At 46.6% G+C, this 18546-nt stretch overlaps 1 protein-coding gene across 1 annotated transcript in view; it reads left to right on the top strand.

The window, feature by feature from the left end:
* Positions 1–17535, top strand: part of hgfac (HGF activator) — a 41418-nt gene extending 23883 nt beyond the window's left edge. The window contains exons 11-19 of the mRNA XM_033018337.1: positions 1235–1366; positions 2705–2815; positions 5201–5375; positions 6680–6774; positions 8514–8748; positions 11026–11165; positions 13638–13778; positions 16179–16327; positions 17217–17535. Of these exons, the coding sequence (XP_032874228.1) occupies positions 1235–1366; positions 2705–2815; positions 5201–5375; positions 6680–6774; positions 8514–8748; positions 11026–11165; positions 13638–13778; positions 16179–16327; positions 17217–17393 (1355 nt within the window). The 3' untranslated portion in view covers positions 17394–17535. The remainder of the gene's footprint in view (positions 1–1234; positions 1367–2704; positions 2816–5200; positions 5376–6679; positions 6775–8513; positions 8749–11025; positions 11166–13637; positions 13779–16178; positions 16328–17216) is intronic.
* The last annotated feature ends 1011 nt before the right edge of the window (positions 17536–18546 follow it).

The raw sequence follows: 18546 nt of genomic DNA, 5'->3' as shown, positions 1-18546 counted from the left end.
GTTATGGGAAATCTCTCCTGGAAGTTTCTGGGGGGAAGAAAGACAGAGGGGGGAGGGGGTTTCAGGCAGTCCAAAGGGAGACCTGACCTCGGGTGCTGTCTGTTTTTGTAAGTTCTCCCTGTGACCGCGAGGGATTTCACCGGGTTGCTCCAGTTTCCTCCCACATTTCAAAGACGTGCAGGTTTGTATGTTAATTGGCTTCTGTAAATTGTCCCTGGTGTGTAGGATAGTACTGATGTGCGGGTGATCGTTGGTCGGCGCAGACTCAGTGGGCCGAAGGGCCTGTTTCCTCGCTGTATTTCTAAACTAGACTAGGTTAGACTGTGTTTGGGTTTCCCACGGATGCTTTGGTCTTCCTCCATATCCCAAAGACATTCAGGGTTGGTAGATTAATTATCAACTGTAAATTGTTCTGAATGTGTCATTGAGAATTAGAATTTGTTGGGAGGTGATGAAAATGTGTGATAAAATAGGAATGGAATGCAGGATTAGTGTAACTATGGGCTTAATTTCACAGTAGGGACTCAATGGGCCAAACGGCCTTTTTCTGTTCTTAAATCCTAGTAACAGCACAGTCGCGCAGCAGTAGAGTTCAGAGACCTGGGTTTGATCCTGACTACGGGTGCTGTCTGTATGGAGTTTGCACGTTCTCCCCGTGACTGCGTGGGTTTTCCCCGGGTGCTCTAGTTTCCTCCCACATTCCAAAGATATCCAGGTTTGTAGGTTAATTGGCTTCAGTAAAAGATTACAAATTGTCCCTAAGTGTGTGGGATAGTGCTAGAGTATGGGGTGATTGCTGGTCCGGGCAGACAAGGTGGGCCAAAAGGCCTGTTTATGTGCTGTATTTCTAAACTAAACTCAAATAAACTAAAAGAAGTGGGCTATTCGGCTCATCGAGTCTACTCCGCCATTCATTCATGGCTGGTCTATCCCCCACTCAACTCCATTCTACTGCCTTCTCCCCGTAACACTTGACACCCGTACTAATCAAGAATCTGTCAATCTCTGCCTTAAAAATACCCAATGACTTGGCCTCCATAGCCTTCTGTGGCAGCAAATTCCACAGATTCACCACTCTCGAAAGAAATTCCTCTCATCTCCTTTCTGTGGCATTAACTTGGTTCTAGTTATTTTCGTAAGTTCATAAGTTGTGGAAATGGAATTGGGCCATTCAGCCCATCAATTCTACCCTGCCATTCAATCATGGCTGATCTATCTTTCCTTTGTGTTTCAGAAAAGTGCCTGGAAAGTAGCCACCACAGGCACTTCAGCGTCGGAGAAAGATGGAGCCGAATCATCCACGAGAGAGTTGAAGGCTGTGTGTGTACTGAGAGTGGGCCGGAGTGTCACAGCGCAGCACACGAAGGTGCCTATTACAAAACTAAAGACTTCCCAAATCGCATACTTCCCTTTTATCCTCTCCTCTCTCCCCTCGACCCCCCCCACCCTCTCTCCTCCCTCCTTATCCCTCCCTCTGGCTTTACATTGCAATCCTCTCCTCTCTTTCCCTGACACCCTTTTGGCTCTTTAAGCCTTTATCACTTAGTCCCCCCCATCTACCAATCATCCCCCCCCCCCCCCCCAACGCCTCTTCACCTGTATCCACCTATCACATAATAAAATGTGAACCGCAGATGCTGGTTTATACTGAAGATAGACACATAGTGCTGGAGTACCTCAGCGGGTCAGGCAGTAGCTCTGGAGAAAATAGCAGTTGACCTTTTGGGTCGGGACACTTCTTCAGACGGAAGAAAAGTCCCGACTTGAAACGTCACTTATGCACTTTCTCCAGAGATGCTGCGCTTGACCTGCTGAGTTTCTCCAGCATGTCGTGTCCACCTCTCACTCGACAGGTTTTGTCCTGCCCCCGCCTTCTCTTCCAGCTTTCTCCCCCTTTCTCCATCAGTCTGAAGAAAGGTCCCGTTGTGTAAAGTCACGTGCATTTCCCTGCACAGATACTGCTGATTAAGGTGAGAGGGGTAAGGTTTAAAAGGGATGTGCTGGGCAGGTTTTTTTTGCACAGAGGGTGGTGGGTGCCTGGAACACACTGCGAGGGGAGGTGGTGGAGGCAGATATGATAGTGGTTTTTAACAGACTTTTGGATGGGCATGGAATGGAGAAATGTGGATTATCTGCAGGCAGATAATAATTAGTTTTGGTATCATGTTCGGCACAGACATTGTGGGCTGAAGGGCGATCGAGGGATTGGGATGCGGGTGAGTAAAGGTCATACCTTTAGTAAGAGGGACTTAGTGTGTGGTGGAGGGAGTAAATGGTTAGGGTGGTGGGTGTAATGCCAAGTTGCTATGTACTGACGGCTTTGAGCCTTTAGAGAGATACAGCACGGAAACAGGCCCTTCGACCCACCAGGTCAGCGCAGACCAGCGATCACCCCGCACACTAGCACGATCCTACGCACTATGGACAATTTTACTGAAGCCAATTAACCTACACACCTTGGGGTGTGGGAAGACACAAAGAGTGGTGGGTATTTGGAATGACCTACTGGAGGAGGTAGTTGAGGCAGGTACTATCGCAGGGCTCAAGAAACATTTAAACAGGACCATGGTTATGACAGGTTTAGAGGGAGATGGGCCAGGCACAGGCAGGTGGGTCTAGTGTAGATGGGGCATGTTGGTGGGTGTGGGCATGTTGTGTGGAAGGGCCTGTTTCCATGTTGTATGACTCTATGACTCTCTTACAGATTGCAAGGACAGCCCGTGCCTCCATGGAGGGGAGTGTCGATCGGTCCAAGCCACCGGGGAGATCGTCTGCAGCTGTAGCAACGGTTTCGTGGGGAAGTACTGCGATATAAGTAAGTGACTTCAACACTGTGGGCCTGTTCCTGTACTGTACTTTGGCCAGAACCAGTTCCCACCTCAATAACTGCTGTAGGTTATCCCAGAACCAGGATACCACACATGCTGCAAATCTGAAATGAAGCATTGTGCGTGGCACAGTGGTGCAGCGGTAGAGACGCGGGTTCCATCCTGACTATGGGTGCTGTCTGTACGGAGTATGTACTTTCTCCCCGTGACAAGTGTGGGTTTTCATCTATAAAAGGAACATCACCTGTTCCTTTTCTCCAGAGATGCTGCCTGACATGCCGAGTTACTCCAGCATTTTGTGAACTTTTATGTAAACCAGCTTCTGCAGTTCTTTGTTTCTAGGGTCTTTAGAAATAGAAAGTGAACAATGTTTAAAATAAATCAGTGCAAGGTCAGGAATAAAACCAGGAAGCACTGGAAACACTCAAGGGGTCAGGCCGCAGCTGCGGAAGTAGAAACGTCAACTTTTATGATTTTATGTTTATTTTCCAATGTTCTATAGATTCAGCATCAGTTCCTGTGCATTGGAGGGTAGCTAATGTTATCCCACTTTTAAAAAAAGGCGGGAGAGGGAAATCAGGACATTTATAGACCAGTTAGCCTGACATAGGTGGTGGGGAAGATGCTGGAGTCAATCATAAAAGATGAAATAGCGGCTCATTTGGATAGTAGTAACAGGATCGGTCCGAGTCAGCATGGATTTACGAAGGGGATATCGTGCTTGACTAATCTTCTGGAATTTTTTGAGGATGTAACTAGGAAAATGGACAAGGGGGAGCCAGTGGATGTAGTGTACCTGGACTTTCAGAAAGCATTTGATAAGAGATTAATGGGAAAAATTAGGGCACATGGTATTGTGGGTAGAATGCTGACATGGATAGAAAATTGGTTGGCAGACAGAAAAGAAAGAGTAGGGATTAACGGGTCCCTTTCAGAATGGCAGCCAGTGACCAGTGGGGTACCGCAAGGCTCGGTGCTGGGACCGCAGCTATGTACAATGTACATCAATGATTTAGATGAAGGGATTCAAAGTAACATTAGCAAATTTGCAGATGACACAAAGCTGGGTGGCAGTGTGAACTGTGAGGAGGATGCTATGAGACTGCAGGGTGACTTGGACAGGTTGGGTGAGTGGGCAGATGCATGGCAGATACAGTTTAATGTGGATAAATATGAGGTTATTCACTTTGGTAGCAAAAACAGGAAGGCAGATTATTATCTGAATGGTGTCAAGTTGGGAAAAGGGGAAGTACAACGGGATCTGGGGGTCCTTGTTCATCAGTCTATGAAAGTAAGCATGCAGGTACAGCAGGCACTGAAGAAAGCGAATAGCATGTTGGCCTTCATAACAAGAGGAGTTAAGTATAGGAGCAAAGAGGTCCTTCTGCAGTTGTACAGGGTCCCAGTGAGACCACACCTGGAGTATTGTGTGCAGTTTTAGTCTCCAAATTTGAGGAAGGACATTCTTGCTATTGAGGGAGTGCAGCGTATGTTCACAAGGTTAATTCCCAAGATGGCGGGACTGTCATATGCTGAGAGAATGGAGCGGCTGAGCTTGTATACTCTGGAATTTAGAAGGATGAGAGGGAATCTTATTGAAACATATAAGATTATTAAGGGTTTGGACATGCTAGAGACAGGAAACATGTTCCTGATGTTGGGGGAGTCCAGAACCAGGGGCCATAGTTTAAGAATAAGGGGTAAGCCATTTAGAATGGAGATGAGGAAATACTTTTTCACACAGAGGGTTGTGAATCTGTGGAATTCAGAAGGCAATGGAGGCCAATTCTCTGGATGCTTTCAAGAGAGAGTTAGATAGAGGTCTTAAAGATAGCGGAGTCAGGGGATATGGGGAGAAGGCAGGAACGGGGGACTGATTGTGGATGATCACATTGAATGGCAGTGCTGGCTCGAAGGGCCGAATGGCCGAATGGCCTACTCCTGCACCTATTGTCTATTGTTTATAACTTTGTCTTGGTCCTGAAACTTTAACTCTAGTTCTCTCCCCACAGTTCACTGGTCATTGCGGACTCAGTGGGCTGAAGGGCTAATTGTTTCTTAAACGTTGCAATAGTCCCTGCTTTAACTACCTCCTCTGGCAGCTCGCTCCATACACCCACTACCCTTTGTGTGAAAACGTTACCCCTCATATTCCTATTATATATCTTTCCCCCCCCCCCCCCTTCACTTTAAACCTATGTCATCTGGTTCTTGATTCTCTACTCTGGTGTAGTCAAGTCAATCGTGCTTTATTTATCACATAAGCAACTGCGCAGTGAAATTCTTTGTGCATATATTACATACGTGGGTGCCACACAACAGCGTTTACCCGATCTATTCCTTTCATGATTTTATGCACTGTCCTCATCCAGACAAGAATGAACACTGCTATGAAAACGATGGGATGACTTACAAAGGTACTGAGGACGAGACTGAGTTGAACATCGAGTGCATGCCGTGGAAGGAGGACTTTGTGCGAAACATGTTGAACATCAGTAGCTTGGAGGAAGCTCTCCGCCTGGGTCTTGGTGACCATTCCTACTGCCGGTGAGGAAAGAGGGAACATATTTGCCCAATTGTCCCCTGAGCTATTCTCAGATTAGGTCCGGGTCGTTAAAGTTGTACAGCACCCAAGTAGATCATTCGGCCTACCAATTCTGTGATAACCATCAAGCACCCAATCAAACCAGTCCTGGAAAGAGTGTAGTGAAGATTTGCAGGGTTGTTGCCAGGATGGATGGGGGGAGGATGTTTCCACTCATGGGAGAGCGTAAGACTAGTGGGCAAAGGATGTGACCTCAGAACGGAGATGTGGAGGAATAACATATGATGAGTGTTTGAACACATATGATGAACGTTTGATGGTAATGGGCCTGTACTCACTAGATTTTAGGATGAGGGGGGAACCTCATTGAAACTTACCGAATAATGAAAGGCTTGGATTGAGTGGATGTGGAGAGGATGTTTCCACTAGTGAGAGAGTCTAGGACCAGAGAATAAAAGGACGTACCTTTAGAAAGGAGATGAGGAGACATTTATTTGGTCACAGGGTGGCGAATTTATGGAATTCATTGCCACAGGTGGCAGTGGAGGCCAAGTCAATTGATATTTTAAGGCACAGATTGACGGATTCTTGATTAATATGGGTTATGGGAGAAGACAGGAGAATGGGGTTGAGAGGGAAAAACAGATCAGCTATGATTGAACAGTGGTGTAGACTTGATGGGCCGAATGGCTTAATTCTGCTCACATAATTTATGAACTAATTGAGTCACTAACAAAATTTATAGGGCTGTTTAAGAGAGAACTGCAGATGCTGGAAAAATCGAAGGTAGACAAAAATGTTGGAGAAACTCAACTGGTGAGGCAGCATCTATGGAGAGAAGGAATAGGTGACGTTTCGGGTCGAGATCTTTCTTCAGACTGATGGGGGGGGGGGGGGGCGGGGAAAAGGAAAGATAGAGGTGGAGACAGTAAACTTGTGGGAGAGCTGGGAAGGGGAGGGGAAGGAGGGGGAAAGCAAGGACCACCTGAAATTGGAGAAGTCAATGTTCATACCGCTGGGGTGTAAACTAGCCAAGCGAAATATGAGGTGCTGTTCCTTCAATTTGCGCTGGGCCTCACTCTTTATAGGGTTGGGACTTTATTTCTTGGAGCGCAGGAGACTGAGGGGTTATCTTATAGTGGAGTAAAAAACCATGAGGGGAATAGATACAGTGAAGGTGCATGTTCTTTCACCCAAGTTGGAGAATCAAGAACTTGAAGGCATAGGTTTAATTCGAGAGAGGAAGTTGTGTAGAAGAAACACAACGGGCAGAAATATTGAACCATTATCTGTTTATCTTGTGCAGAAACCCAGATGGGGATAAAAGGCCTTGGTGCTACATCACGTTGGATGATCAGATATCCTGGGACCACTGTGACATCCCACAGTGCGGTACAGTGAGTGAGTGTCTGGCCTTTTCATTTGTTTTACACATCATTGTCAGGTCCACAATTATGCATTATTCTTCTTCTTCCAAACCCACAAAACTATTGTGGATGCATGATCACCTTCAGTTCTGAGGATAAAACAAACTGAGAAAAAATCTGATTCTGGAAACCTGACCCAGTTATCCTATTAAAGATAGACACAAAGTGCTGGAGTAACTCAATGGGTCAGGCAGCAGTTCTGGAGAAAATGGACAGGTGACATTTTGGGTTGGGACCCTACTTCAGACGACCCAAAATGACACCTGTCCAATTACTCTAGAGCGTGTCTACATTAGGTATAAGCCAGTGTCTGCAGTTCATTTTAATTACCAGTTATTCTATTGTCTCACAAAGGTCATGGATTGCTGTGATAATTGAGGTTGACTTCCACTCTCGAATTCTCTGTAACTCCCACGCTGAAATGTCAAACTCCAAATTATTTTGTTTGTGGTAAAGTGTTCTGTGAACTTGATTTAGTTATGAAACCAATTTCAGCAAAACATGACTAAAATCAAAGTTACAAAATGTTGGAGTAAATCAACAGGTCAGGCAGCATCTATGGAGAACATGGATAGACAACATTATAGGTTGGGACCCATTCTCCAGAGATGTTGCCTGACCTGCTGAGTTACTCCAGCACTTTGTGTCTATTTTTGTGGTGACCTGCACATCCCCTTTAAACTTTGGCCCCTCTTACCTTAAAGTCTTTGATAGTTCCACGAAGGGGAAAAAAGTTCTGACTGTCTGCCCCATTTTTGCCTCTCATAAGTTAATATACTTCCATCAGGTCTCCCCTCAACCTCTGATACTCTAGAGAAAGTAATCCAGGTTAGTCCGACCTCTCCGCGTGGCAAATACGGGCAGCGTTTTGGTAAACTTTCTCTGCGCCCTCTCCAAACCATCCATGTCCTTCCTGTACTGAAGTGACAAGAACTGTTCTCAATACTCCAAATGCAGCCGAAACAAAGATTAATATCCAATACCCTGGAATATCTGACACCATTTGCGGGAGTGAAGGATCGCCTGGGTATAACTGCTACTTGTGGCCCACTGGAGTCATTGAATCATTGTATCATTGAAAGATACAGCATGGAAACAGGTCCTGCGGCCCACCGAGTCCAGGCTGAGCATCGATCACCAGCTCAGACTAGTTCCCTATTATCCCACTTCCTCACCCATTCCCTACACACGAGGGGTGATATATAGCGGACAATTAACCTACGGATGTGGGAGAAAACTAGAGGACTCGGTGGAAACCCACGTGGTCATAAACTGCACACACACAGCACCCGAGGTCAGGATAAGACCCCAGTCTCTAGCTTTGTGAGGCAGCAACTCTACCAGCTGCGCCACTCTACCGCCCTGAGTTGGATGGAACATGATCATACTACTTCTGGGTGGCACAGTGACGCAGCGGTAGATTTGCTGCCGGAGACACAGGTTCGATCATGACCTCGGGTGCTGTCTGTACAGAGTTTGTACGTTCTCCCAGTGATCACGTGGGTTTTCTCCGGGTGCTCCGGTTTCCGGAGAATTGTATATTGTCCCTAGCGTGTAGGATGGTGCTGATGTACAGTGTTGGCGTGGACTCGGTGGGCCGAAGGGCCTGTTTCCCCGCTGTATCTCTAAACTAAACCAAACTACCAGCTTTGCCACTGAGCCGCCGCAGTTGCTCAGCCGTTGACATCTTGTGTCTGCCCTGTTGTCCCACAGACGCTGTCCCAAGGAGACCCCCTCCCCTGGCCAGGATGTCTGTAGCCAGGGTTCCCAAGCTCTCCTGCGGGAAACGGAGGCGCAAGAGCTTTCGGCAGCGTGTCATCGGGGGGAGCACGGCAATGCGAGGTGCACACCCCTGGATAGCAGCCATTTACATCGACGACAGCTTCTGTGCAGGAACCCTCATATCTCCTTGCTGGGTCATCACTGCCGCCCACTGCTTCATACACAGGTAACCAGACACTTTAAGAGGTCGGTATTGGTCACAGAGTCATGCAGCACAGAAACTGGCCAAGTTTCTCATCTTCCCAGCTCTTAGCAAGGAACTGAACCATCCTCTCACCAACTAGAGAGCAGTCCTGACCTCCCATCCACCTCATTGGAGACCCTTGGACTATCTTTAATTGGACTTTACTGGACTTTATCTCCGACTAAACGTTATTCCCTTTATCCTGTAGCTGTACGCTGTGGACTGCTTGATTGTAATCACATATAGTCTTTCTGCTGAAGGCAGACATAAATTGCTGGAGTAACTCAGCGGGATAGGCAGCACCTGGAGAGATGGGTAACGTTTTGGGTCGAGACCCTTCTTCAGACTGATAGTCTTTCCGTTGACTGGATAACACGCAACAAAAAAAGCTTTTCACCGTACCTCGGTACATGTGACAATAAATGAAACTAACAGGCTTTGTCTCATCCCCACCTCTCTTTAAGCTTTCCTCTCCCCAACTACAATCAGTCTGAATAAGGGTCCCAACACAAAATGTCATCTATCCATATCCCCCCCAGAGATGCTGCCTGACCTGCTGTTTACTCCAGCATTTTGTATTCTACTCTAGTCCTATCCATGTTCTCTAATCTGACTGTTGATCTCTGTTCCAATTCACATTCTCTAATCTGACTTTAATTCTCTAATCTGACCCGCGTTCTCTAATCTGACACGTTTTCTCTCAATGGTGTTAGGTTAGGTAAGTGAGATCTGGGCGTCCATGTACACCAGTCACTGAAAGTTGGCGTGCAGGTTCAGCAGGCAGTGTAGTAAGCTAATGGAATGTTGGCCTTCATAACAAGAGGATTTCAGTATAGGAGTAAAGAGGTTCTTCTGCAGTTGTATGGGGCTCTGGTAAGACCACATCTGGAGTATTGTGTCCAGTTTTGGTCTCCTAATTTGAGGAAGGACATCCTTGTGAGTGAGGCAGTGCAGCATAGGTTCACAAGATTGATCCCTGGGATGGCGAGACTGTCATATGAGGAAAGATTGAAAAGACTAGGCTTGTATTCACTGGAGTTTAGAAGGATGAGGGGGATTCTTATAGAAACATATAAAATTATAAAAGGACTGGACAAGCTAGATGCAGGAAAAATGTTCCTAATGTTTGGCGAGTCCAGAACCAGGGGCCACAGTCTGAGAATAAAGGGAAGGCCATTTAAGACTGAGGTGAGAAAAAAACTTTTTCACCCAGAGAGTTGTGAATTTGTGGAATTCCCCACCACAGAGGGCAGTGGAGGCCCAACCACTGGATGGATTTAAGAGAGAGTTAGATAGAGCTCAAGGGGCTAGTGGAATTAAGGGATATGGGGAGAAGGCATCCACGGGTTATTGATTGGGGACAATCAGCCATGATCACAATGAATGGCGGCGCTGGATCGAAGGGCCGAAGGGCCTCCTCCTGCACCTATTTCCATGTTTCTATGTTTCTAACCTGACCCGCGTTCTCTAATCTGACCGGCGTTTTCTAAACTGACCCGCGTTCTCTAATCTGTCCGACGTTTTCTAATCTGACCCGCGTTCTCTAATCTAACCTGCGTTCTCTACTCTGACCCGCGTTCTCTACTCTGACCCGCGTTCTCTACTCTGACCCGCGTTCTCTACTCTGACCCGCGTTCTCTACTCTGACCCTCGCTCTCTAATCTGACCCGCGTTCTCTAATCTGACCCGCGTTCTCTAATCTGACCCGCGTTCTCTAATCTGACCCGCGTTCTCTATTCTGACCCGCGTTCTCTAATCTGACCCGCGTTCTCTAATCTGACCCGCATTCTCTAATCTGAATTTCGTTCTCTAATCTGACCCGCGTTCTCTAAGCGTACCCGCTTGCTCCAATCTGATCTACATTCTCCACTTTGACTTCCGTTCTCTAATCTGACCCACGTAGTCCAATATGATCCTCATTCTCCAATCCGACACGCTTTCTCTAACCTGACCCGCATTCTCTAACCTGATCCGCGTTCTCTAACCTGAGCCCCATTCTCTAATCTGATCCACGTTGTTTAATCTGATGTTAATTCTATAATCTGACCTGTGTTCTCTAATCTGATGTTAATTCTCTAATCTGACATGAGTTCTCTAATCTGACCTGTGTTCTCTAATCTGACCTGTGTTCTCTAATCTGACCCACGTTCTCTATTCAGACCAGCATTCTTTAATCTGACCCACGTTCTCTAATCTGGTGGGCATCTCCTATTCTGATCTGTGTTCTCTGCCCTGACCCAAGCTCTCTTTACCTTTCAGCCCACTGATATCATCCATCAGAGTTGTGTTGGGCCAACACAATTTTAATAAAACTGACAAACACACTCAGGAATTTGAAATCGAGAAATACATTTTCCAAGAAGACTACAGCCCATATGAAGAAAACAGACATGACCTTGGTAAAATAGCAAATATATCCTTTTCTCTTTACCCCGGAGGAAGTGTGACATTATTTTTGAATGGCTCTGTATTTGTGTGTGGCGGTGTATGTACGTGTGTGTGTGTGTGTGTGTGTGTGTGGCGGTGTATGTACGTGTGTGTGTGTGTGTGTGGCGGTGTATGTACGTGTGTGTGTGTGTGTGTGTGTGTGTGTGGGGCACTTATCTGTGTCAGTGTTCATGTTGGTGTTTGTTTCTCATATATGTTGGTGTGTGAGTGTCTGTGCATGTATTGTTGGTGATGCGCATGTGTGTTAGAGTATGTATTGTCAGTGTGTGTGTGTGTGTGCTGGTCTGTACTGTATATGTGGTGGTGTATTTATTTTGTGTGTGTGTGTGTATTAGTGCGTGGATTGTCTGTGTAAATGTGTTAGCGTACGGATTTTAGACAATAGACAATAGGTGCAGGAATAGGCCATTCAGCCCTTCGAGCCAGCACCGCCATTCAATATGATCATGGCTGATCATCCACAATCAGCACCCCGTGCCTGCCTTCTCCCCATATCCCCTGACTCCGCTATCTTTAAGACCTCTACCTAACTCTCTCGTGAAAGCATCCAGAGAATTGACCTCCATTGCCTTCTTAATTCCACAGATTCACAACCCTCTGTGTGAAAAATATTTCCTCATCTCCGTTCTAAATTGCTTACCCCTTATTCTTAAACTGTGGCCCCTGGTTCTGGACTCCCCCAACATCAGGAACATGTTTCCTGTCTCTAGCATGTCCAAACCCTTAATAATCCTATATGTTTCAAAAAGATCCCTTCTCATCCTTCTAAATTTCAGAGTATACAAGCCCAGCCGTTCCATTCTATCAACATATGACAATCCTGTCATCTGCAGAAGGACCTCTTTGTTCCTATACTCAACTCCTCTTGTTATGAAGGCCAACATGCCATTCGCTTTCTTCACTGCCTGCTGTACCTGCATGCTTGCTTTCAGTGACTGATGAACAAGGACCCCCAGATCTCATTGTACTTCCCCTTTTCCCAAATTGACACCATTCAGATAATAATCTGTATTCCTGTTTTTACCACCAAAGTGGATAACCTCACATTTATCCACATTAAACTGCATCTGCCATACATCTGCCCACACCCAACCTGTCCAAGTCACCCTGCATCCTCATAGCATTCTCCTCACAGTTCACACTGCTTTGTGTCATCTGCAAATTTGCTAATGTTACTTTTAATCCCGTCATCTAAATCATTAATGTATATTCTAAATAGCTGTGGTCCCAGCGCCGGGCCTTACTGTACCCCACTAGTCACTGCCTGCCATTCTGAAATTGACCCGTTTATTCCCTACTCTGTTTCCTGTCTGCCAACCAATTTTCTATCCATGACAGTACCCTGCCCCCAATACCATGTGCCCTCATTTTGCCCACTAATCTCCTATGTGGGACCTTATCAAATGCTTTTTGAAAGTCCAGGTACACTACATCCACTGGCTCTCCCTTGTCCATTTTCGTAGTTACATCCTCAAAAAATTCCAGAAGATTAGTTAAGCATAATTTCCCCTTCGTAAATCCATGCTGACCCGGACCGATCCTGTTACTGCTATTTCATCTTTCATAATTGACTCCAGCATCTTCCCCACCACCGATGTCAGGCTAACTGGTCCATAATTCCCTGTTTTCTCTCTCCCACCTTTCTTAAAAAGTGGGAGAACATGAGCTACCCTCCAATGCAGGAACTGATCCTGAATCTATAGAACATTGGAAAATGATAACCAATGCGTCTAGGATTTCTAGAGCCACTTTCTGCCTGTATATGTATGTTAGTGTGTGTATTGTCCATGTGTGGATGTTAATATCTTTAGTGTCTATGTGCGATAGTGTTTGTATCGTCTGTGTATGAATGCTCTGGCTGTGTGTGTGTGTGTTGTTCGTGTCTGTATATTGCCTATATATTTTGTGCATGTGTGTGTATGTATTGTCTGTGTATATTGTGTGTGTATTGTCCAAGTGTTTCCTCTGTCTGTGTGTATTGCCTGTGTCTGTGTGTATGTGTGCATTGTTTGTGTGTGTTTGTGTGCCTTTTGTGTGCATGTATTGTCTCTGTGTGTGTGTGCATATTGTGTGTGTATTGTGTGTGCGTGTGCGTGCATATTGTGTGTGTGTCTGTGTGTCTGTGTGCCTGCATTTTGTGTGTGTGTGTGTATATTGTGGGTGTGGTGTTGGATTGTGTGTATATTGTGTGTGTTTTTATTGTGTGCGTGCGTGTGGTGTATGGTTGTGTGTGTATTGTGTGTGTCTGTGTACCTGCATATTGTGTGTGTGCATATTGTGTGTGTATATATTGCGTGTGTGGGTGTGGTGTTGGGTTGTGTGTGTATGGTATGTGTTTATATTGTGCGTGTGTGTGTATTGTGTCAGTATACACTGTGCATGTGTGTGGCCATACCACAACCAGAGTTCCTTTCGTCCCCTAGCCCTGCTAAAACTGAAGAAGAAGTGGAAGAAGTGTGTAGTCAAGTCTCGCGCTGTCCGACCCTTGTGCTTACCGAGCCCTGATACTGACTTTTCGGATAAGTCCGTGTGCCAGATCGCTGGATGGGGTCACACCGTAGAAGGTAAGCAGGCGCGGACGGAAATTATTGCCCAAAGCCAAGATCTAGTCCGAGAGGAAAATGTGGAGAAAGGAGCCAATGCTAAAAGTACTCAGATGATCATAAGGGAAAGAGCCCTTCCTTGTGCCAGTGATAGCCCTGCCTTTGATGTAAGAAAACTGGGAGGGAGTACAGGTTACCAGACGGTGTGCGGTGTGGTATCAGTCACATGCTCATTGGCCCAACTTGCCCATGCCGACCAAGGTACCCCATCAATGGACACAAAGTGCTGGAGTAACTCAGCAGGTCAGGCAGCTCATGGGAGAACATGGATAGATAACGTTTTGGGTCAAAACACTTTTTCAGACTGATTGTTCTATGCTAGTCCCACCTGCCTGCCTTTGGTCCATATCCCTCTAAATCTTTCCTATCAATGTACCTGTTTAAATGTTTTTTCAATGTTGAAATCCTGCCTCAATTATCTCCTTTGGCAGCTCATTCCACATACCCACCACTCTGTGTGTGAAATATTTGTCCTTCAAGTTCCTGTTAAATCTTACCCCTCTCACCTTCAGCCTATTAGAAGGCATTAGCTGTAAAAAGAGGTTGGGTAAACTTGGATTGTTTTCTCTGGAGCATCGGAGGTTGAAGGGAGACCTGATAGAAGTTTATCCAATTATGAGAGGTGTCGATAGGCTAGACAGACTTTTTCCCGGCTGGCATGACTTTAAGATGAGAGGAGCAAGATTTAAAGGAGACAAGTGGCCCTGTCACACGGGAGGCCTGTCCCCCAATGGAACCCGTTCCCCAACGTAATATTTCACCATTAACCTGTAGCTCCCAAGTGAGGCGTGGACCCCCAACTGAACCCATTCCTGAAAGTAAGATTCCAGCACTCCCCTGCTTCCCTCAGCAGTGGACTTAAAAAAATTCCAGTTGCACTTCCCATGCCTGCCGCAGCAGTTCCAATTGCAATACCAATTTGCCCTCCTCCTCCTGTTGAAGCACTTGCTGTGATATCCCATTGAGGTGAAAAGTGTTCCTATCTTATATCGAAGTGTGTTGGAAGCTGGCAGGAAGGATTTGAACAGTAAAGATCTTGTTAAAGTTGGCATTTTTAAAGCTTTAATAATCAATAACTTGTGAAATATAACATCTTCACTGGAAGCTCCTGGAAAAAGGCTCTCTGCGAGAAGCTGCACTTACCGTTGGCAACGTCCCATTGTAATGTCATTGTGGCACTCGGCAGCTTGAGAGCCCATTGTGATTGGTGTATTGTGAATGGCATTGTGACATCATCACTGGAAGCTGCTGGAAAAAGACTCTATGAGAAGCGTTTTGGGCTTTAAAAAAAACTTTAATCATGAATAACGTAAAATATAGAATGAAATCTAAAGTGAACCTGATTACGTCATGGAAGGGAAAATTGCGAGTAAGAATATGTAAAAAATTAATTTATGTACATACAACACACACATACAAGATGAGACTTTTGGTAGATAGATAGATAGATAGATAGATAGATAGATAGATAGATAGATAGATAGATAGATAGATAGATAGATAGATAGATAGATAGATAGATAGATAGATAGATAGATAGATAGATAGATAGATAGATAGATAGATAGACAATTTTTTTTAACACAGGGAGTAGTGGGTGTCTAGAGGCAGATAGGAAAGTGGCATTTAACGGGCTTTATGATAGGCTCAAAGGTTCAATAATTCAATGGGTCTTTATTATCACATGTACTAATTTCAAAGCACATGGAAATGCAGGGATATGGATCACATGTAGGCAGAGGAGATTAGTTTGGTGGGACATCTTTGTCCGCATGGATGAGTTGGGATGAAGGGCCAGTTTCTGTGTGGAGCGTGGGAGGAAACTGGAGCACCTGGTGAAAACCCATGCGGTCACAGGGAGAATGTGCAAACTCCATACAGACAGCACCCGTAGTCAGGATCAAACCCAGGTTTCTGGCGCTATGAGGCAGAAACTCTACCGCTGCGCCAGCTTGTTGTCCTAAAAAGATGCCGAGGGATATGGGCCAAATGCAGGCAAATGGGACTAGCTTAGATGGGACATCTTGGTCAACATGGACGAGTTGGGCTGAAGGGCCAGTTTCTGTGCTGTGTGGCTCAGCTACTCAAGTTCACAAGTGATAGGAGCAGAATTAGGCCATTCGGCCCATTAAGTCTACTCCGCCATTCAATCATAGCTGATCTATATTTTCCTCTTCACCCCATTCTCCTGCCTTCTCCCCATAACCTCTGACACCCTTGCTAATCAATAATCTGCCTATCTCTGCCTTAAAAATATCCATCCTTCTGCAGTTGTAAAGGGCCCTAGTGAGACCACACCTAGGATATTGTGTGCAGTTTTGGTCCCCTAATTTGAGGAAGGACATTCTTGCTATTTTGCAGATGCTACTGTATATGCCAAGACATTGCAGGAGGCGTCGATCCCCATCATTCCGCAGGTGCTGTGTGCCAGTGACCAGTTCTATGGTGCTGATGTGACGCCCAACATGATCTGTGCTGGAGATCTCGTCAAGTCCATCGACGCCTGCCAGGTACGTCAGGGAGCACCGACGTGACGTGGGGCCTTGCTCTGCGCTGGTCACCTGCAACATTTAGCTACACGGAGAGGTTGGACAACCTTACACTGGGGCAGCCCAGTGGCGCAGCGGTAGATAGGACTGAAGAAAGGTCTCAACCCGAAACATCACCCATTCCTTCTCTCCAGAAATGCTGCCTGTCCCGCTGAATTACTCCAGCATTTGTGACTATTTCCAATGGGTGCTCCAGGTTCCTTCCACATCTCAAAGACGTGCAGGTTTGTAGAAGCGACTCAACCCGAAACATCATCTATTCCTTTTCTCTAGAGATGCCGTCTGACCTGCTGAGTGACACCAGTTTTTTTGCCTCTCTGCAGGTTTGTAGGTTAATTGGCCCTCGGTAAATCGTCCCTATTGTGTAGGGAGTGGATGAGAAAATGAGATAACATGGAACTAGTGTGAATGGGTGATCGATGGAGTCTCTAGAAAGTGCTTCTCATGGACTTTTACTTTTAGACTTTAGAGATACAGCACAGAAACAGGCTCTTTGGCCCACCAGATACGTACTGACTAGAGATCACCCCGTACACAGGCACTATCCTACACGCCAGGGGAAATTTTCCATTTTACTGAAGCGAATGAACTTACAAACCTGTACATCTTTGGAATGTGGGAGGAAACCGGAGCACCCGGAGAAAAACCACGCAGTCCCAGGGAGAACGTGTAAACTCCATACAGACAGCACCCATAGTCAGGATCGAACCTGGGTCTCTGGCGCAGGGAGGCAGTAACTCTACCGCTGCGCCACCGTGCCGCCCACACACAGCAGCTGTTCCTTGTCCCTTCATCTCCGGGATGGCTGGTCGACGATGCTAACCCCTTGTTGTTGTGTTGACCTCGACAGGGGGACTCTGGAGGACCACTGACCTGTTACTTGCAAGGCACTGGCTATCTGCACGGAGTCGTCAGCTGGGGAGAAGGCTGTGCCCACATGCCTGGTGTATACACAAGAGTCAGCAAATACCTGGACTGGATCTACCGTAAAATCAAACGCAGGCCAAAGTACGGCAGCTGTGTTTGATTTTACAGTACGTGGAGAATCTAATTACCCTCCTTCCCTTACTCACTCCCTCCCTCTCTCCCTCCCTCTCTCTCTTACTCACTCCCTTACTCACTCCCTCCCTCACTCTCTCCCTCTCCCCCTCCCTTACTCCCTCGCTCCTTCCCTTACTCCCTCTCTCACTCCTTCCCTCCCTCCCTCCCTCTCCCTTTCCCTCTCCCCTCACTTCCTCCCTTGCTCACTCCCTCTCACTCAATCCTTCCCTCCCTCACTCACTCCCCCTCCCTCACTCTCTCACTCTCTCCCTTTCTTCCTCCCTTATTCCATCCCTCACACCCTCCCGTACTCCCTCCCTTTCTCACTCTCTCACTCACACCCTCTCTCCCTCTGTCCTTCCTTCCCTCCCTCACTCTCGCCATCCTTCCTTCGTTCCCTCCTCATAAAAAAAGGATTTTCTGTAATTTTTTTTGTGACTACAAATATTGGGAATATGAATTAAAAATGAATAACGTACAAGTAGTGTAGTTTCCACCTTGCTGTTTACATGGATCCCTCCGTGTCTCTTCTGTGTCCCACAGTTCTTGCCCCCCTTCCCCCCAGACGGAGCAAATGTAGAGTTCCCCTGGTCCTCACCTTCCACCCCACCAGCCTCCGCATCCAACACATCATTCCCCAACATTCCCGCCACCTCCAATGAGATACCACCACCGGTCACATCTTCCCACCCCCACCCCTTTCAGGTTTCTGCAGTGATTGGTCCCTCTGCAATTCCTTCCCGCCCAAACCACCCCCTCCCCAGGTACATTCCCCTGATCCACTGTGACTACCTGTCCCTGTACCTCCTCTGTGCCGCTGGTTTGCGGATGGTGAGAATGTGCTGCTAACCACAGTCGAGCGTGGACAATGTGCACGGGTGAAGCTTAACAAGTGCGGCACAGTGGCACAGCTGGTAGAGCTGCTGCCTCTCAGCGCCAGAGATCTGGGTTTGATCCTGACCACAGCTGCTGGCTGCACGGAGTTTGTATGTTCTCACTCTGACCACATGGGTTTCGTTCAAGTGCTCCGGTTTCCTGCCACTTCCCAAACACGTGCGGGTTTATAGGTTAATTGCCCTCTGTAAATTGCCCCTAGTGTGTAGGGAGTAGATGAGAAAGTGGGATAACATTGAATGGGT

The sequence above is a fragment of the Amblyraja radiata genome, chromosome 3 (genome assembly GCF_010909765.2).
Source record: "Amblyraja radiata isolate CabotCenter1 chromosome 3, sAmbRad1.1.pri, whole genome shotgun sequence".
In the NCBI taxonomy this organism is placed as follows: Eukaryota; Metazoa; Chordata; class Chondrichthyes; order Rajiformes; family Rajidae; genus Amblyraja; species Amblyraja radiata.
Note: the sequence above shows the minus strand (reverse complement) of the source record. Positions and strands in the feature narration are given on the sequence as shown.